At 51.3% G+C, this 20,797-nt stretch overlaps 1 protein-coding gene across 3 annotated transcripts in view; it reads left to right on the forward strand.

The window, feature by feature from the left end:
• Positions 1 to 20,797, forward strand: part of SPECC1 (sperm antigen with calponin homology and coiled-coil domains 1) — a 187,088-nt gene that overhangs the window by 152,971 nt on the left and 13,320 nt on the right. For 2 of the 3 annotated variants that reach the window (XM_057716152.1, XM_057716154.1), the window contains 2 exons: positions 440 to 526; positions 17,634 to 17,750. In XM_057716152.1, the coding sequence (XP_057572135.1) occupies positions 440 to 526; positions 17,634 to 17,750 (204 nt within the window). The remainder of the gene's footprint in view (positions 1 to 439; positions 527 to 17,633; positions 17,751 to 20,797) is intronic. The other variant, XM_057716153.1, reaches the window with a different exon arrangement.

A 20,797-nucleotide genomic window follows, 5' to 3' on the forward strand; every position in this document is an offset into this window, starting at 1 on the left:
ACCATCACCACCATCCGTCTCCAGAACGTTTTTATCTTCCCAGACTGAAACTCCGTCTCCACTGAATGCTAACTACCCCTCCCCCAGCCCCTGGCACTCAGCATTCTAGTGCTCCCTGTTTCTATGAATTTGATGACTTTAGGCACCTCACACAAGTGGAATTATATTGTGTTTGTCCTTTGGTGACTGGTTTATTCCACTGAGCGTAGTGTCCTCAGGGGTCATCCATGTTGTAATGTGTGTCATGAGTTCTTTCTTTTGTAAGGCGGAGTCATATTCCATTGTGTGTATCTGCTATTATGTTTTTAAGTCTTCGGGGTTCTGTTTTGGACCCTGAATTTTTTATAGCATCCTCTTCTTTTTTCACAGATGTAATATCATCTATTAATCTTGCTGAGAATAACAGGTTGTTTTATCCCCAACTCTTCTCCCTGCCTAGATTCTTGCCTGCAGATCCCTTTGTTGTGTTGGTGTTGCCTGGCCTCTGTCTGCGCTGGAGGCTTTTCCGGGAAGCCGGGTGGTCCTGGTGAGTGTGGGGCTCCGCAGAGCTGATTGGCGGCTCCTGGCTTGTGACGGCGGCTGTCACTGTGGAGTGCGGTGCCCGTGCTGTGCCCTTGGGGTTTGGGGGAGGGGGGACTGTCGGCCACTTAGGCACCCAGTAAACGCCTCTTGGTTCCCTGTTTTCGGGACCTGTGTCACCGTGAAATAGGATTTTTGTATTGTTTTCTGGTAAATACTCTCAACGAAAGGAATCTTGCTTCTGTTTTGAGTTTACTAGGAATTTTTTTTTTAAATCCAGAAATAGATAAGAACTGTGCTCAATACCCCCCAGTTGAAGGACCCCCGCCCCCACTTTGCTCTCCAAGCTTCTGCCGCGTGTGGGGGCCGCTCCAGGCTGGGCAGAGGTGCTGGGCACCGGACTTCCAGCCCGGCCTCCTGGCCCTAACGGCCTTTGCGCCCGTCGCCTGACCTCGGCGGGGGGTGGGGTTCCTGCACTGAAGGCGGGCTGGCTCTTGGCTCTTCCCCACGCCGGCCTGTCGTGGCAGCCATTTCCGGTCCATCTGCTTTGCAGATGCCAGAATCTTGTTTCCTTTCCTGTTTCCTTTCCCTCATCAGTTAATACCTTTGGGGAAAAAACCGAAATCTCTTTGTGGCTTTGATGGGGCTTCCAGAGAGTGACATTAAGAGCGTTGTGTCCGTCTGCCTTCTTTACCCGGGAGTCGCAGAGCTCTTTATAGGTTAAAATATTAGCCTTCACACTCGAAAGTTACTTGTTGAATGAATGAAAAGCTCCTCCAGAAAATGAGGGAATCTAAATTGCTAATGATGAAAGAAAGCAACAATGTTTCAGGACATATTTTCCTTAGGGATTGGCCACAAGCTAGGTAAGGCAAGTTGCTGCGTTTTCAAGGGAATTAGTTTCCTCATTAGTAAAATCAGGATGTTGGTTAATGATGGTATTCTATGTTCTATGACCAGTTTTATACCAGCAATTATTTTATTTCTGGATTTAAATAAATATTTTGATTGAAAAAAAAATTAGTCTTCAGCTGCCACGATGGTTCCAGATACTCTTTTCTAAACATTTAAGTCTTTCCTTTTTTTTTGCAATTTGTGTTTATTTTACCAGGTAGAAGTGTAACTTTTTTTGGTCAGTGGTGGCCCTGTGTTGTAGCATCATTTTTCTAAGTCTTTGTTAAATCACTCGATAGACCCAGACATAAGCGGGGATTCAGCAGCTGGACTTTCCAGCCTCTTCCGCTAGCCTGTGGGTCTGGTTCTCTGCCACCAACAGCTGCTGTGCAGAAAAACGAGAAGGTGACTGGGGAGAACACTCACTGTGCTTGTGACCGATGGCAGCGTTCGCATCTCTTTGTTTTTCATTATTTGATTGTATTTGCTGATTTTCAAGAGTTCCTGAGGCAGACTGGTGCAAACAATGATAACCTTCCCCCTTCTTTCCAATGTCTATACCTCTCGTACTTTTTTAGTTTTATTCATTTGTAAAAGTTCAGAAAATGTTGAATAATACTATTTTTTTTCATAATTTTATTTATTTATTTATTTATTTACTGGCTGCGTTGGGTCTTTGTTGCTGTGCGCGGGCTTTCCCTAGTTGCGTCGAGCGGGGGCTCCTCTTCATTGCGATGCGCAGGCTTCTCTTCTTGTGGAGCACGGGCTCTAGGCACGCGGGCTGCCGTAGTTGAGGCTCACAGGCTCTAGAGCACAGGCTCAGTAGTTGCAGCGCACGGGCTTAGTTGCTCCGCGGCATGTGGGATCTTCCTGGACCAGAGATTGAACCTGTGTTCCCTGCATTGACAGGCGGATTCTTAACCACTGCGCCACCAGGGAAAGTCCCAAATAATACTGTTGATGATGGCTATTCTTGCCTTATTTTCCATTCAAGGTGAGTAGTTTCTCACCTTTAAATATGATTTTTGTGTTATTTCCTGATAAACACTGTCAACTAAAGGAAGCTTAGTTCTAAGTTTATGGAGAGGTTTTTCTTTCTTTAATCCAGAAATAGATAAGAATTGTATCAAATTCCTTTTTAACATGGTTGAGCAATAAATACATGAGGTGTTTTTCTCTTTCAGCCCGTTTATGTAATTAACATAAATTTATTATATAACAGATTTCCTAACAGGGGAACATTCTTATATTCCTGAAGGCAAAATTCCAGCTTGGTCATGGTGTATGGTATTTATTAATATGGTATATTATGGGACGTCCCTGGTGGTCCAGTGGTTAAGACTCCGCCCTCCCAATGCAGGGGGCATGGGTTCGATCCCTGGTCGGGAAACTAAGTTCCCGTGTGCCGCACGGCGCAGCCAGAAAAGAGGAAAGAGAGAAAAGAAAAATACGGTATTTTATTCCTGGGGGAAATCTCTGCCTGCTGATGGCTGTTCTTTACCAGGAAGTGTGCTGTTTTCTGTACTCTATTCGTAATAAAGGACGTTTGTCTTATTGCTTGGTTTAGGCATAAATGAAGCTTTGTGTTAATGAGACCTGGTCTTAAGAAGTTAGGAAACACTTTTACCATACGTACACGGTCACACATGCAGTAGAAATTGTACTGCGTCTGCAGAAGGGCTGGGGGCAGAATTAATTCTTAGCCGGAAGGAACATGGTAAACCCCAGGATACAGGACAGGTCCGGACAAGACGATGCCTCTGACAAAGCAGACCACGGGTTTTCTGAAACTCTGTCGGTGGACGTTGGAAACCTCTCACTTAAAAGTTTCAATTTTCATGTGCTCTAGAAGTGAAGGCTTCAGTTTTCCTTTGGACGGGGTGCTCTTCTCTCTTGATAAAAGTCCTCTGGGGGGGGGCTTTGAGCTGCACAAACGAGAAGTGGCTCCCACCACCTGTTCCCAAGGGAGCCGGCGGGGAGCCCAGAGTTCCCGTCCCCGGTCCCCGACCCCCCGGGCTGGACGGTGCCCTCACTGTGTAGCCAGGTGATTCGTTGAAGTCTCTCACTCTGATTGTGGTTTTTGTCAAAATCTTTGATTTCTAAGAGTTTCTAAACGTTAGACGTTTTGAAACCAGATTTAATGGTTTGTAGCTCTTATACATTTTCCTTTTATTTCAGTTGAGCCTTTTGACCTGAAAGTTTACGTTCAGTGATACTGATATTACTGTTCCCATTTCTGCGCAGCTTTTATTTTCGTGATGTATCTTTGCGCTTCCTTTGTTTTCTGTCTTCCTCACTCACTTTAAGTGTATTTCTTGTAAGTGGTTTTAGCTTCATGTGTAATCTGAAAATTCCCCTAATAGGGAAATTTAGTCCAGTCACGTTTTCTTGTGGCTTATTAGTGTGGATTTAGTCACATTTTGTGCGTAGTGTACTTTTCTTACTGGTCTTTTTTCTGACCTCCAGCCGTGGCACACGCAGTGAGCATGTGGGTGAAAAGGTGGGAAAAGCACAGGGGTTCCCACCTGAGAATCCAAGTGAACGTTAAAGCTAAAGTCAGTTCTTATCAAACTTGAATAGAATAAAGAGACCTTTTTTCATCAAAATCAAGTTTTTACAACATAGAGCTAAAAAGCCAGCCAAATGAATGAGAAATGGTTCAGCGATGCCCACTGGGGTCAGGAGGCAGGGCGGGGGTCTGAGCACGGCCCCACTGCCTTCTCCAGGCCCGCTCTTGGGTGATCACCGGGAGGACCCTGCGCGGGCCGGGTGGGCGGGTCACCTTCCAAGGGAGCGGCCCAAAGCCGGAGTCGTGCCGCGGAGGGAGGGGGACTTGGGAGACCCGGGAGCCACCGGGAGCATCGTGAGCTGGAGAGAAGGGGGTCAGACAGGGACCTGGAAGGGTCGGGGTGAGGGGAGAGGGAGTGGACCTGGCCACACCACGTGCCACGTGCTGCGGCGCAGGGGCTCCAGGGACAGAACGGTGCCAGCAGCACAGCGGCAGAACTTCTCAGAATCACTGGAAACTTTTCCCCAGGTTGGGCAAGCTTACTTAGCAGCTTGCTGACTAGAGCACGATATTCTTGAAAGTAGTTGTAGTTACCCAGGAAGCATCCTTTGCTGTCAGTGAAACCCACTTAGCTACTCTGTTGGTGTTTGTGTGAGAAACCATCTCTTCAGCCTGGTTGTCTTTCTTGTCCTCAATCGATCGATCTCTCTTTCTCTTTTTTTTTAATTGTGTTAAAATAGACATAACGTAAAATTTACCACCCTCGCCATTTTTAAGCATGCAGCTCCGTGGCATTAAGCCCATTTGTGTTTTCGTTCGGCCATCCGCACCCTCCATCCCCAGACCCTTCTCACCTCCCCAGACTGAGTCTCCGTCCCACTGAACAGTGATGCCCCTCCCCCAGCCCCGCGTGACCTCTGGTCTACTTTCTGTCCCCATGAATTTGCCGCCACAGGCGCCCGCGGAAGTGGCCTCGTGCGGTGTTCGTCCTCCCGCGCCTGGCTCATGGCGCTTGGCATAATGTCCTCGGGGTTCGTCCGCGTTGGGGCAGGCGTCACCCACCTGCTTTTGCAGCCCTGCATCAGCTTCGTGGGTGAGCTCAGCAGGGACACGTCAGCCCCCCAGAACCCCAGCTCTGGGGACCACTTGCCACGCTCAGTGGCTCTGTACTGACCCGATATTAGATCCGTATCTGTAGGCTGGGAGGGTTGCCTTTCCAGCCTGGGTATTTAGCTGTTTTGTTTTTGCTCCCTTTTCTCAGAGGTTTGGAATGTCGTCCCCCCAGTCACCACCACCTACTGGAAAGACTGGGAGAGTAAGTCCTCCGTGTCCTCAAGGAAAGGAGAGCGTTTGGGTCCCCAGAGGTTTGGACTCTAGAGTTCTGAGATCATAAAGGTCTGTGTTGAGGAGCTAGAGGCAGAGGGTCCTGGAAGGAAAGGGAAGGAGTGGAGGCCGGGTGTGGGCTGGGGAGGAGGGGGACGGTGGGGCAGGGGGGCTGCAGCCCAGAGGCCTGGCTGCTCCAGCAAGACCCGGGAAGACCAGCTCGGCAGCCCCACGGGCCACAGGCCGAGGGACCCACATCCTGCCTGTTCCAGCCTGCTGAATTGCTACGAAACGCAGGAGGAAGGGAGGGGGCAGAAGGAGGTGGGCTTTTAGGGGCAGCGTCAGAGGCTCCTGCTGTGAGCCTTGGGGCTTCACAGGGTCACGGGCAGGAAACGCCTGCGTTCCTACGTGGCCAGTATGCACGTTTCTCCCCACGTGCAGGCACGGCAGGTGTCCCGCCGGCTCCAAGAAGCCAGAGCAGGGTTCTCAAAACAGAACGGCGTGAATGTCTCCTCCAGCTGTGGCCTGAGGTTCAGGTGCCTGTGTGCTCTCCGCTCCCGGGGGCCACTGTCGTGGGGGTGGGGCCCCTGGAGGTGAGACACACCAGCAGGTGACCGGACGGCACCTCCAGGCCCTGGAGCCAGTATCCTGCCTCGTAAGAGCTGAGCCGGATGTTTGCCCCTTCCCTCTGTCCCCCAGGGCGGCGCCGAGTCTGTTTAGATAATAACAGTCCCCAGTGACTCTGCACTGAGGATTTTTTCCATTCTCTTATTCATGAAATGTTCATCTGGGAAAAAGAAGCCTTCTAGCCGCAAGAAGCTTATGATTTTGGAGGCTGAATTCAGTCTTTCTGGGGGTGGGAGGTTAAGATTGGGTTGAAGATTGTTTGTCCGGTATAAATTAATCTTGGTCTTGGAACAGAATTCCTTAGGACCAGTTATTTAGTTAGTATGTATTATTTTCTCAGTAAGCACATCCAAAAATATACAAGTGCCATTTTCCCCTTAAAAAATGTGGCTTTCCCCCCTTACTAACAGTGTTCTCTTTGGAGTGCTAGAGCGTCGTAGGGTGGACAGAATCATGTTGTTCCCTGAGCCTTTGTGGGTTTCCTTACGAACGTGTAGAGAAGGCACTTCTGTGTTTGGGGGCGAGCGTGGGACGGAGTAAGAAGAAAGAGCATCTCGGAGGGCAGCTTGGGCAGAATCCGTCACAGTTTATTCCACGTGTGTGCAGAGTGATGACAAAAGACTGGGAACAGCTTACACATCTGTCTTGTCCATCCATGTCCTGGGAGAGAACAGAGATGAGCACGAGCTGGTGTATGTTGAGTGTCTCGTGAATGGCAGACATTGTTCTGTGTTGCTTACGTGTCACGTGTGTGTGTAATCTTGACTGCAGTCCTCTGAGGTATCTATTCCGTATCCACGTTAAGGATTTGGAAACCAAGGCACAGAGAAGTTGCCTAATTGCTCACAGTCCTGCCACTAGGAGGTGATGGGGCTTCTGGCTTCGGAATCCAGCCTCCTGGTTTCTGCCATGTAACCGCTTCTTGTACGTGGTGTCAGAGCCTGTCTCTGTGGGAAAGGTCAGGATGCAGAACTGTGTGCACAGGATGCGACGTTTGCATGAAAGGAGGGAAAACATACATGTTTGTGTAAGAGCACGGCAGGGCTGTGCAGTAGACCTTTCTGTGCTGATGGGAATGTTCTAGATCTGTGACGTCCAGTGCGGTAACCACACACCACTCGTGGTTCCCAGGCATTGAAAAGGTGGCTAATGTGGCCGAGAACCTGAATGTTAAACTTTATTCAGTTGTAACTAATTTAAATAGCCACCCGCGGCTTGTGGCTGTCGCGGTGGAAGGTGCTGGAGAGAACAGACGCGGAAGCTGGCGAGAGATCACTTAATCTGGTTTTCAAGCTCGACTTCAGAAGGAGTTTCTGCAGGAACTTTTGTTGGAAGAGCAGATTCCATAGCCAGTCGTTTCAAAGCCACGAATGTGGTCTAACCTTACCCACTCTAGTCACTCAGAGATGGGGAAACAAAAAACCAGAAAAGGTGAGTCACATGGCTGCTTTAGTGACAGAGGAAGACCCGGGCCTAGGAGCTGGTCACAGCTCGGGTTTGTTTTTCCTCTTTAGCGTCATTACGTTTTGGTTTGCCAAGGCCTGTTCAGTGTGATTTTCAGTCACCAAAAGAAAACAGAAACCAGACTCTTGTTTCCAGTGTTCCCAGAAGCACACGGGGAATCCCGTGCGCACGGGACATCCCAGCCACCAGGGGCCTCCTCCGCGTGACCCCGAATCACGGCAGGCCTGCCCCGCCTGCTCCGCTGGACGTGGCGAAGCGTTCGGGCGGGACCACGCTTCGTTGTTTGTCTGTCCCTCACACACACACACAGGGGCTCGACGAATGTTCGCTGTAATTAGATTTCAGGCTGTAGGTTGGGCTCTCCTTCCAGCCTGGAGATTTGACCCGCGAGTGCGGATGGTTGATGAGAAGGTTTCTGTAACAAGGTATCTGTATGGATACAGATGAGGTCTCGGCTACAAGCATGGGGTTTGGGGTGCGGACAGGGGACGGAGGCTGGCAGAGGGGCCACTGGGCCGTTCTAGGATGGACGGAGCCAGCAGAGCTGCAAATAAGCGTCTCCTCTTTTAGAGGGAGGAAGCCAAGATGAGTGCGATGAGTGAACAGAGGGTAATCAAGTCAGCAGGAAGGCAGCAGAGCACGGGAGATGGAGAAGGTTCCTGAAAGGTGCTCCTGCAGAGACCTGCACACAGGCTGGCCTGGCGATAGGACGTGGCAGGGCGTCATTAGGGGGCTTAGCCGAAGGGTAGAGGGGAGACCTCACAGGAAGCGGTAGGGGACCTCTGTCGTGTGCCCCTACCCTGCACGCGGAGCCGGGGGCAGGGCGGGAGGGGCCCTGGCTTGGGGGTGGACCCAGCTGGGCAGTTCAGGAGCCAGCCGTGAGGCAGCGGGGCACTTGCAGTGAAATGGGGCCACGTGTCACGATGCCAAGGTCACAGAACCTCAGGGAGGAAAGTCATGGGTGGGGACCCTCCAGCACTTGTTCCGTGAAAAAGGAGGACGTGGAGGAGGAAGCAAGAAAGATAAGCTCCAGTCGCCCTTCTGATGTCAGGATCCTTTTGACTCTGTCTCCAGGGAGAGGTTGTGCATATCTGCCTACACATCCCGAGACACAGCAGCCCTTTTGTCGTCAGAAAGCCCTCATCCTCCGAAGCTGTTCCTGTCCTCTTTCCCCTGTAACTTACCCCTTGGTCCTCGTGTGTAAGGCAAAGGGCTGTCCTTCCTAGACTTGCTACTCTGAGCTACTCTTCTCAGGTCTCAAGCCCTCAATTCCTTCAACACAGTGATACAGAGTGGGAAGAATCATTGAAAAAGTAAATTATTCCAAATTAATCTCTCAATTCAGTTCCGATCAAGATCCCAACCAGATATCTTTATTCTTGAATTTAAAATAATTAAAAATTCACCTGGTAGACCAAACAAGTAAGAACAGCCAAGAGAGTCTTGAGAAGGAGTATATAGTCTAAGAGTGAAGGTGCTTAGCCAGACCTGCTTAGGAACACACTGAAGCCAGAGTAGGCCAGGCCCCTTCATCCTGCCCCGCGTCCACCCACCTTAGGGATTCCAGAGGGATGACATAAAAATCTTAAATCTTATGCTCAATGAAGTAAGTCAGACCGAGAAGACAAATACTGTGTGACATCACTTATATGTGGAATCTAAATAATAAAAGAAACTAGTGAATATAGCAAAAAAGAAACAGACTCACAGATACAGAGAACAGACATGGTGGGGGGGGGGAGGGGCAAGAGAGGGAGAGAGGGTTAAGAGGTACAGACCACTAACTACACAGAAGGTAAATGAGCTGCAAGGACTTATTTACAGCACAGGGAATATAGCCAGTATTTTGTAATAACCATAAATGGAGTATAACCTTTAAGAATCGTGAATCACTGTGTTGTGCACCGGAAACTTATATGATATTGTACATTGACTGTACCTCAATTTTCCAAAAATTTTTAATAAAAAACAAATAAAAAATAATTTTTTAAAATGTGATGAATACAAGTGAGGGAAAAAGGATAAGCAGCAGTTTTCAGACTTGATTTGGGAGATAATTGACCATGTAGAATCTTAAGTAGAGGAATAAATGGTTAAAGCGATGATATAAATAACATCAGGAGAGGAAAGGAACTCCAAGGAAACCCCGAAGTTATTTGCATGAGGAGCAAAAGGTTGGTTTGTGTTCTCTCCGCTGTAAATAAGGCAGCTTCTGAGCTACCTGCCGTTGTACGACAAACCACCCCAAAACCTTGTGGATCAGGGTACCAGCAGTGTTTCTTTTGCTCACAAGTCTTCGGTTTAGGCCTGACTCGCTCTGTCTGCGGCACCACGTCCGGGGCCTGGAACAGCTCGGGGCTGGCCAGCCTCTCTGCAGGCAGCCTCTGCCCGTGGCTTCCTCACACCAGCGGCCTCAGGGCTCCCAGAGTCGGTGTTCCGAGTCCCGAGTGGAAGAAGCTTAAGGCTCCTTATGCCCTAGCCTTGGGGGTCCCTCGGGTCACTCCTCCACGCTCACGCAGACGGTTAGGGCCAAACCAGACTTCAGGAGGAAGGGGAGCCGACTCAGCCCCTCCAGTGGAAGATTTTAGAGACTCCGTAGCTGCCTTTATTCTGTCACAAGGGAAAAAACGAAGGTCTCCCGCCTGCCTTTTTAGCAAGTTCTTAATTCCATTTTCCTACCCTCGTCTACAGCCAAGTCTTTGTTCTTCTCCCTCACAATTTTGGGGGAAAAAAGGGGCATAACCTCAGGATCTAGTCGGTGTAGAAACATACAGTTGTTAGGACTCTGACTCATTCATCACCTTGGAATCTGCATTGGCCCATCTTGTCTGTATGTGATGCCATTACTATTTTTAATAACGTGTGTTATTTCTCCTAATTGAAGAAGTAGCATGTAGTCATTGTAGAAAAATATGGAAAACACATACAAAAGGAAGATGAGAAAAGAATTAGATTGACTGTCAGCTCGATTTGGTTCCTGTTCCTGATTTATTGAAATCTTTTTGGATTCTGAATCTATCCATTTGTTATTCTCTGTCTCTCCTAGGTTTCCTCAGCTGAGTCAGTAATGACGTAGAAAAGTACAGGACCAACTCTCTAGGGTGACGTTTATCCAATAACTAGTGAAAATACCAAGTATCTAGAACTTATTGCATAGGCATAAACGTATCAAAAACCAGAACATCAGAGTTTTCCCACAAGCTTCACAGGAATATATACAGATTAGAAAACTGAGTTATAGATTTTTTGAATTTAAAATGTCAAAAAAAACAATTAGCTTTATTGGTAGACAACTAGGGTACTGCCAGTTCCCCGTCCTGAACAGTGATGCTGTAAACATTCTTGTAGGTGAGTCTTTGGGCAGATGCATGACTATTTCCTCTAGAAAAGTTGCCTAGAAGTGAAATTACTTGATCAAGTCATATTTCCATAAAAAGAAAAAAGCTTCCGGTTGCCTTCCTAAAAGCCTATACGAATTTGTATTCCTATCAGCCAATAGAAGAATATTCACTTCCCCACATCTTCATTACCTCTGCCAATTAACCATCTATTTCATTTTTGCCAATTCGATGAGTGAAATAGTCCACTACTTTTACTTCCTGGTGAGAGGGAACACCTCTTCTCATGTTTCTATTTGTTTCTCCTCTTCAGTGCATCACCAGTTCATTCCTCTGCTAGTCTTTGCTTGAGTTGTTTCTCTCTTTCTTATTGATTAGAGGAATATACTCTGTATATTAACCACTTGCTGTATGTATGCATATGTCTCGCTATTAATTTTTGTCACACAGGAACTAAATTTAATGTGATCAGTTTTCTCAGTTTTTTTGCTCGTTGTGTTTTGTGTCTTGGATGGCTTTCTTTCCCCAAGATGATAGACCCATTCATCTGTATTCTAATAATGTTTAGTGTTGGTTTATGAACTTAGCCATCTGATAAGATGTACGTATCTCCAGGCAGCATCTCCCAGGGAAGGCAAGCTCACGGGCTGACCCCCCCGTCACAGCTCTCTGCTGGGGAACAGTTTCCATCACGATGCAGAGCTGGCATGGCGGGGGAGGCATCGCAGCCGTCTGCCTGCGCAGTGGTCAGAGTGGAGACCCGAAACAGCCACCTTCAGTGGGACGGGGCCTCAGAGAGGAAGGGTCTGCAGAGAGGGGCCCCCGAGTCCGTAGGCGGGTCTCCACGAGTCCACGACTGAGGACTGCGCTGTCTGTGTGCAGGGTCAGGCCACTTGAGGTTCACCAGGTGCCCCTACATTGGACCGGCTCCTGGAATGGGATGGCTGCAGATGTGTGTCCAGGCAGGGAGTGAGGCCGGGTCACGTGTGGGGAGGGCTTGCAGGCTGCCTTTGTGGCCATTCCACCCCCCTCCTTACGCGCGCACATGCCGTGTACTGTTTCTCACCAAATCTTCAAAGGAAGCTTGGTCTCCCCAGGGCTCTTCCTGCATGAGCTGAACCTTGCTGAGGAATGAGCTGCTTTTATCCTCCATGAGCTATAAATTGTTACATCCTCCTCCCCTCCCCCTCAGAAAAGCCCACCCTGATGTTACAGCTGTGACAATAAGACGTCTCCAGAAAAGGCCCAGGAGGTCCCAGAGGGAGGGTGCTAAGGCCGTCCCCTGCGCAGGACAGCTGGTCCCTGCAGCGGGGGGGGGGGGCAGTGTTTTCTAATCAGTCTCGTCTTCTTCCCAGAAACTTTTTTTTTTCCTTTTTAACTTTTTAAAAACTTGTGCATTTAGTGCACACAGAGTTGACCCACTGGTAGAAGTCTAGCAGAAGAGCCCGGGGAGCCCCTCAGAGAAGATGAGGATGGGGTGGGACCACAGCCGCGTCCTCGGCAGGGTCACGGGGACCCGCCAGCACATGCTCCACAGAGCGCTTCCTGTTTTCAGCAGATGTTGGTGTTTCCAGGCAACAGAAGGCAAATGAAATGAACCTTCTAGAAGCAAGTGCTGTGGCTTGTTGGGTTTTGCTCTGTCCTCCCCATGTGTTAGGGGTGCTGCTTCTCCACTCGCCCTGCTGGGGCTCGTCCGCAGCCTCAGCCACGCTGCTGATTTTCTGGGACGTCCACTAACGAGAGTTTAGCTTCCCTTGTGCTCCTCAGCGATGGCACGTCTCTCAGATGACTTTTGCTGCCCTGAGGATAGGATTCGGTTATCTCTCGAAGTTTTCTCCTAAGCACAAAGCTCAGAATGTTACCTTTTTTGTATCTGAGACTTCCTTTCCGCGGAATATTCTCACCCAGAAATATCTCTGAGGTATTTATAGCCCAGAGAAAGTTAAAGATAATTTGCAGTGAGTAATTACCATTTCCCTCAGCAAAATACACAGCAAGTTTCTTTTGGTTTCGCTTTGCTCCCTGCTCCCCGCTCCCCGCCCCGTAACTTTTATCGTACATGAATTCCGAAATGTTGGCGTTCTTTTTAACAGCCACAGTTCAGCTCCCAAAGAAGATCAGGATCCCCGTGTGTCTTTCCGTTTTCCTTCCTAATCAGCTGCCCCTCCCTCTCCCCCTCCCCCTTTTCTCCCCCTCTTCATCTCCCTCCCCCTCCTCCCTCCCTTTTCTCCTTTTTTATGGACGGAGGCTTTATTGTACCTACACGTGTACAGCTCAGTGAACTTTCACGACGTGCATGTAACCCACGTCGCTGGCCTCCAGCTCTAGACACACGGCATTGCCGGCACCCAGAACCCTCTTCATGGTCCCCCCCAGTTACTGACTTCCAGCCACGGATAGCAGTTACCTCGACTTTTTAAGAAAGTGTTTATTTATTTATTTATTTATTTTTGGCTGCGCGGGGTCTTCGTCGCGGCACGTGGGATCTTTCCATGGGGTGCGCGGTCTTGGTTGCCCCGCATCACGGGGGGTCCCAGTTCTCTGACCAGGGGTCAGGCCCACGTCCCCTGCCTTGGAAGGTGGACTCTTAACCACTGGACCTCCAGGGAAGTCCCCGTCTTAGTCAGTTTCACTCAGGAATAAGGAACAAGGAAAATAATTGAGGATATATCTTGTAAATGCCTTGTTGGCCATCTTCTGTTATTCTCTAAGTTATTCTTTTGATGAAGCCCTAAGATTCAGCTGAATGGTTATTAGGAAAAGGAAGACATCGCATGAACACCCCTAGAGCATCTGTGCTCTTGTCCTTGGTCGGTGCGGCTGTGTTGAGGACCTTGGCCCACAAGCTTGGAAAGCCTTACCCCAGCACGGCCGAGCCCCCTCTCATCATCCCCAACCAAAAAGAAGGCGTTTCGTCCCGTCCCGGGACGTCCCTGGCGTCCATACTTGACTCGTTCCTTGTCCCTGGAAAACGTCCCCTCTCTGCCCTAACCTGGCACCCCGGTGCCGTCCACAGCACCCTCCTGCTGTGTCTCCGTGACCTCCCTCGTCAGGACGGTGGGGCTGTGGGCCGCCCCGGGTGCTTTTCTCGTCCAGGGAGACCAGCCACCCAGAGACTGGTGGGCCCTGCGCCGCAGCCTGTGCCCCCGAGCGGTCCGCACGGTCCGGTCTGCAGGGCCTCCAGGAAGGCCGTGCCGACCCGCGGAAGCCCCGTCTCCCTGCTCAGTGAGGCCGTCCCCCTGCACCCTCAGTGTCCCCTGCGTCCCCTTGGTCTGCTCACCAGTGGCCCGCAGAGCACTCGGGTACGGCGATCTGAAGACGGGTCCGCAGGTGAACAGGAATTCAAGTGAGCAAGACCCGGCAGAGCACACGTCAGCACACTGCTTCCCTGTGATTCATGTAAACACGTGGCCGTCATCAAGTGGTGCTGCCCCACAGCTCACCCGTCACTCACCCGGATGCACCTCAGTGTCGGCAAGGAGCCCCTTGGGGTGGTGACAGCAACAGGGTGACCCCCCAGGCCCGAGGCCCCTGTGCTCTGACCCTCACCTTCTGACCAGACGGACCGCAGGTGCACACGTGCGTTTAGTTGTCCCGCTGGCTGTGCTGAGGTGGGAGTCATTGATGCGCTTGCTCACGTAGAACCACGGACAGTTTAAATGGCCTTCAGGGAGCTAGAGCTGGCCGTTCCACCCGACACACAAAGGGTAAGGTTGTATTTGCTGGCGTCACGTTCCTGGGGTGCACGTCATGTGACAGTGTGGCCGGACGCCCTCTGTCTCTGCCGGAGTCAGAGCTGTTCAAAGCCTGAGGCGTAGGAAACAGGTGACACCCTGACCCAGGTGCTGGATCCGGTGAGCTGACCAGATCTGGAATTTCCGTAGCTCCTTTGTTAAAAGCTGGGACGCTGCCTCCATTGTCTGGAACAGTGCTGGGTGGTCCCACTGCCTGAGCGCGAACATCCGTGTGTGCCGTGATCTGCGAGGCCCGTGAGCGGCCGTCCATCCAGAGGTGACCCGGCCACCTGAGCTGTCCTGAGGGCGTGAGTCATTTTGATTGACTTTTCAACCCTGGCTGTGGTCACACCAGACTTTCGTCTCAACCTGCTCAGTAAATGAGCACATTTACACTTTACATCAAAAGCTGTTCCTAAGTGGTGTTCAGTGAGCTAAGACAGAGGGTGCTGTCTTGCGAGGTGGATGGCATGGTCACCCCTCTGGGTCCCTTTGGCCTCTCCAGATGCCTCTGAAGGGTGTGCAGACGGAGAAGAATGATGCTTTGTGTTGTAGACGGTACAAGAGAGAAGTGTAAAACATGCTTTCATGTTTTAGGAAGAGAAAGATCTACCAAGTGTTAACCGCTTTTGATGTAAAGTGAATTTACACAGGAAGGAAGTCAGGGAGGGAGGGAGGGGAAGAGAAAGGGAAAAAGAGGAAGCAAGCGCAGCGAGAGGACATGCGCCCTGCAGCCGGCCGGCGGGAGCTGGACGGGGACTCTGGTCCCAGCAGCGTTTCTTGCCTCTTCAGCTTGCTCACCTGTAAAATGGGCACAACACCGCCTACCGTGCGACAGGCACCTGTGGACCCTCAGCTAACACTTCTGCCCGCACCGCCCCTCGCGGCAATGCCTGGTTTCCCTGCGGCTGGGCCGGCCCTGCCCCTGCCTCCCCTTCCCAGGGTCCGATGGCCCAGCACCTGGTTTGAAAGCTGGTTGAGTGAGCTGGACGGGTCATGGCCCCGCCTGGCTCTCCCCTCTGGTTTTTTAACACACAAACCTCTTTCGAAGGTTTACAGTCAAAGCGCTTCCTATTTCTAGAGCAGCCTGGGGCCTCACCAGGTAGCTCCAAAGTCCCCAAAGAGGCTTTTGAAACCAAAGGTCCAGACGACCTGCTTACCAGGGGTCCCGGCTTTGGCACGTCCAGCCTGAGCACAGACTCTATGGCACGCTGGTGCCGCGCAGCCGCCGTTTTGGTTGTGCTCTTGGCCGTGTCCCCTCCCGGTGGGAGGGCAGGGGGAGCGTGCCTGCGGAGCAGACCGAGAACAGGATGCACAGCTGAAGGGGGCGCTCAGGGAAGTCCTGGGGAAGAGACTTGATAGAAAGGCCGAACGTGGGGCCGGGTCCCTGGCGCGTCGCAGTCAAGGTGAGCCGCGGTGTGGGAGCAGCAGCACCTCCTCCACCGAGAGTGCCCAGCACACAGGCCTGCGCTCAGGGAGCCCTGGCGTGTGCCCTTCTACAGGCTCTTCCACTGCCCCTTCCAGGCTGCCTCAATAATGCAGGCAGCTGCTGTGTAGATCGGCCTAAGCAGTGAGGAATCGGTGGGCTTGGGAACCTGGCATTTCATTCAGGATGAGCCTGTGAACCTGGGAAGAAGACCCTGTTAGGGTGAGCTCCGTCAGGAAGAGGCAGCTCTCAGGGGCCCAGAGGCCCTGCCTGGGAGCTGTCATCTCCGGGGCTGCCCGTCGGGTTGGATGTTGGCTTCCTTGTCACTGTTTGCCAAGCTGCTCCCGGGGTCCCCGCCGGTCCTGAAGGAGGAGCTGCTTTCTCCTCGTGAAGCCTCAGCCCCTGGGTGTTTGACGAGGAGACCGTGGAGCATGGTTTTCTCCCCCCTGAGAAGCCCCCAGGTTGTGGGGAGAAGAAGATGGCAGGAACAAGCCATGTAGGTTTTTAAGGTCTTCTCGTTTTGTCTTGGTCTTCCTGTCGTTAATTGGGGTCATAGGTAATGATGGAGATGGTGGAGATGATGGGATGGTGGGGATGATGGGGATGGTGGGGATGATGGGGATGGTGGGGATGATGGGGATGGTGGGGATGATGGGGATGGTGGGGATGATGGAGATGGTGGGGATGATGGAGATGGTGGGGATGATGGGGATGGTGGGGATGATGGAGATGGTGGGGATGTTGGAGATGGTGGGGATGGTGGGGATGGTGGGGATGGTGGGGATGGTGGGGACGATGGGGATGGTGGGGACGGTGGGGACGGTGGAGATGATGGGATGGTGGGGATGATGGGGATGGTGGGGATGATGGGGATGGTGGAGATGATGGGATGGTGGGGATGGTGGGATGGTGGGGATGGTGGGGATGATGGGGATGGTGGGGATGATGGGGATGGTGGGGATGGTGGTGGTGATGGGGGTGGTGGGGATTCTTCTTGGCCAAATAAGGCTGGGAGGTGCTGGGATGTACAGAGCTAATCAGATGGGTTAATTTGAGAGTGAGATGTCTCAGAGCCTTTGACATACCAGAGGGTGGGCAGAAGTTCCCTACTGTTTTGAGATGTAGAGAGCAAGTTTATGGACACCAACGGGGGAAAGGGGTTGGGATGAGTTGGGAGAGTGGGCTTGACATATACACACGGTTACGTAGAAAATAGATTAATGAGAACCTGCTGTATAACATAGGGAACTCTGCTCAGTGCTCTGTGGTGACCTAAATGGGAAGCAAATCTTTAAAAAAATGGGTATGTGTATACATATAACTGATTCACTTTCTGCACAGCAGAAACTAACAACATTGTAAAGCAACTATACTCCAATAAAAATTAATAATAATAAAAAAAAAGTTCCCTATTGTTTTGGGCTCCAGAGGCTTTTTTCGTGCTGTTCTCTTTTCTTTTCTCTTCTTTTTTCTTTTCTTTTCTTTTTTTTTGGCCATGCTGCGCGGCTTGTGGGATCTTAGTTCCCTGCACCCCCTACCGCGGAAGTGTAGAGTCCCTTAACCAGTGGACCGCCAGAGAAGTCCATTGTGCTTTTATGTGAATGGATTTGGGCAACACCAGACCACCATTCCTGACACCAAAATTAGGTGTCCTGCTGGCAGACTTGGGTAGTGTCAGATCTTGCCTTCCCGCAGACCCAGAGGTGGATTCACACGCGGCTGCCAGCACGTCCCATTCAGGGTCGGGCACTGGGCACGGTGTGGTAATTCATGCTGCTTTCCCCTCCCCCGCTCAACAGAACATCGATATCACCAATTTCAGCAGCAGCTGGAGTGACGGCTTGGCCTTGTGTGCGCTCCTGCACACCTACCTGCCGGCGCACATCCCGTACCAGGAGCTGAACAGTCAGGAGAAGGTAAGTCCCCCCACCCCTCCCTGAGGGGTGGGAAGACAGGTTCCTTACGAGGTTACTGGTTTATTACAAAGGATGTTAAAGGACACAGAAGAGCAGCCAGATGAGGAGCCCACAGGGTGAGGTCTGGGAGGGTCCCGAGCACGGGAGCTTCTCTCCCCTTCCACCCTCCCAGCACACAGATGTGTACACCCACCCGGGAGCTCTCTGAACCCCGTCCTTTCGGGTTTTCGTGGTGGCTTCATTGTAGAGACATGATTGATGAGTCATTGGCCTTTGGTGATTGATCCAAGCTCCAGCCCCCTCCGGTCCCTGCAGGTCAGGGAGGGACGGAAAGTTCCGACCCTCTAATCCCCGGTTGGTTCCCCTGGCAACCAGCCCCAACTTTGGGTCATCAGGGGTTTTCCAAAAGCCGCCTCATTGACGTAAACCCAGGCTTCACTGGATTGAGTTTGTTACGAGTAACAGAAGACACCTGTTTCACCTTTACTGCCCTGAAGTCGTTTCTGGAACCCAGAACAGACACCAAATATTATAACAGAAGATGCCCTCGTGGCTCCTACGTGGGAAATTGCACAGGTTTCAGGAGCATTTTGCCAGGAAGCAGGACAAAGACCAGAGGCGTGTTTCTTACTGTAACTCACAGCTTCACAGAAGCACCAAGAGAAGACCCAGGAACAAGCTGTGAGGATGCCAGGCTTGTTGTCGGGGCAGAGGAGGGCGACCCAGCGAAGGGACCGCAAGGAGCAGCCGTGGAGGAGACCAGGTGGGCTTCCGGGCTCCCCGCAGCCTGGGCACTGTTGGCAAAAAAATTAATCAGTCGATCTAGGAAGAAATAGAAACTGTTCCACCCGTAAGAGGTCAGAGCGCAGTTGTGAAGGGTTTTGAGACCGCTGTGCATTAGATGGTTTAGACGATCCACGTCTGCTGGGACAAAGTGAGTCTCGGGTCATGCATGGGTCATCACGGCCCCTGCAAGATTGGGAAGGAAGGTTGTCGCCTAAGGAGCCTCTTGTTGGCGCTGGGAAGATGCTGCTGTTTATGGCTGAGCAGGTATTTCTGCCGGTGGGCGGTCCGGCCGACGTCTAATGCAGATGCGTCCTCAGAGTGCGAAGTGTTTGCCTGCATTCACAGCTCTCTGTCCTCCAGTCAGGAGGACGTGCTGGAAAGTAACGGGCCTTCACGCTGGGAGCGTGACATCGCTTCCTGATGACGGAAACCCCAGCGGCTCCCGGACGCCCGTGGTCCCCGCGCGGCGCGGCCAGCCGCCCGGATCTGGAAACCTGCAGAGCAGCCAGGCGTCACAGCCCAGTCACTGTGCTGTCCTCGTGGTCCAGGGGCCTGTGGCTCCTACACGTGGGGTTGCCTTTCTTCTCCCCAGTCCAGAATGCTGTCATCAGGGAGCACGTGGTCCCACGGTGAAAGGCTGCGGGTCTGTAAGGAGATGAAGGACTCAGCTCCAGGTGGCCAGAGTTTCCATTTTAAGATCGTGTGGCTTCACAGCCTCCCCAGGACCAGCTGGCCTCCTGCTTCCAAAATGCCCCATGGGGATGCGCCCTGGGTGCAGGGACAGTTTGGCCACTGCCCTGGGAGAGCTTGCATTCAGGCTGAGGAGAGAAACTCACATCTTTGAGTAACTGCTGAGGGTTCTCAGAACAGTGTGTCAACACTGGCAGATCCAGTCAGCACAGTTTAAAACTGAGCGCATGTGTGTGTGTGAGACTCAGCCCGGGCGGATCCTGCTGGAGGAGAGGGAGGGCTGCAAGCAGGGAGGGCTTCTTGGAAGGGGCAGATTCGAAGTTGGGCTTCAGAGGGAACGTGTTAATTTGAATGAAACATGTGCCTTTGACCTCGTCAGGAGGCGTGGAGTCCAGCCCTCGCCAGGAAACCGGATCTGGGGAGCTCTCAGTGCTGGGTGCTTTTTGAGTTTTTTGCTGAACGTCATACATCAAAAAGGGTACCAAGAGAGGCCTGTTATGTTTGTAAAAACCTGTTAAAATCAAAATCTAAAAATTGTATGCTCTAGCTCTCGATAACCGAGAACGTTCAGAAGTCACGAGCTGTTCCTCCTTCCTCGATGGAAGGAATCGGGGACGTGTGACATCGGTACTAAATAGGGAATTTCTGATGAAACTAACAAGGATGTCTTCTGAGACGTTAAGGAGATTTACAAGCACAGGATGTGAGTTCCATTCAGTGAAAGGTTTGACATCTTTTCAATAAAAAGCATGTTCATGTCATCCTGTAGAACTCCCGCGGAGGTCCCCAGATTCAGCTGATAGGATGGCGTTTATGTCGGTGTCTGAAACGAAATACGGATGTGAGAGGGAGCTTCTGGGCTGGGCATCCTCAGTCCCTTGGTTTTGGGCGAGATACCCACTGCAGGGCCAGCGGCAGAGCCCCCACGGCTGGGGGCTTCCACTGTCCCAGGGCTGTGGGCAGAGCTGCAGGCGCGGCCGGGTGGCCCTTCCCTGCGTCTGCCCTGGGCACACTTTCTGCGTCTGGCTGCCCTCTGGCCTCCCCACCATGGCCGCGACGGTGCTCTAACGAGAGAGTTAGGATCCAGATTACGAATGTCCTGCTGCCTCCAAAACCAGTAAGTCACTTTCAGGCACCAGAAGCCACTTCTCCCTGTAACGGTCCCTGTCGTGGTCTGTGCTATTTCATAGTGTTTTCAGACAATTTTTTGGCATGGACTGTTTCTTCTTTGTTCGATTTCTGCTTAGAAAATCCCAGCAGTTTCATTAGAATCAGGATAAAGGGTGTTAGGGGAGTTCTGTATAAAACCTGTGGTTGGAAATGCCTTTTCCTTAGACCTTACTGGTAATCAAAGAATACAAATTAAAACAATAAAATATTTTTAGGCTGTTACATTTGGCAGAGACTTTTGAAAATCATAACATTCTGTGCAAGTAAGGATGGGAGAAGATGGGCGCGTAAACCATTGTTGCTCCTACTGAAAACTGTAACATTTACAGAGCTATTTGGTGTTACATGCCAAAAACCATAAAAAATGTTTGTATCTTAACGTCTGGAGTAAATGGTAGCCT

This window comes from Hippopotamus amphibius, chromosome 17, assembly GCF_030028045.1.
Source record: "Hippopotamus amphibius kiboko isolate mHipAmp2 chromosome 17, mHipAmp2.hap2, whole genome shotgun sequence".
NCBI lineage: Eukaryota > Metazoa > Chordata > Mammalia > Artiodactyla > Hippopotamidae > Hippopotamus > Hippopotamus amphibius.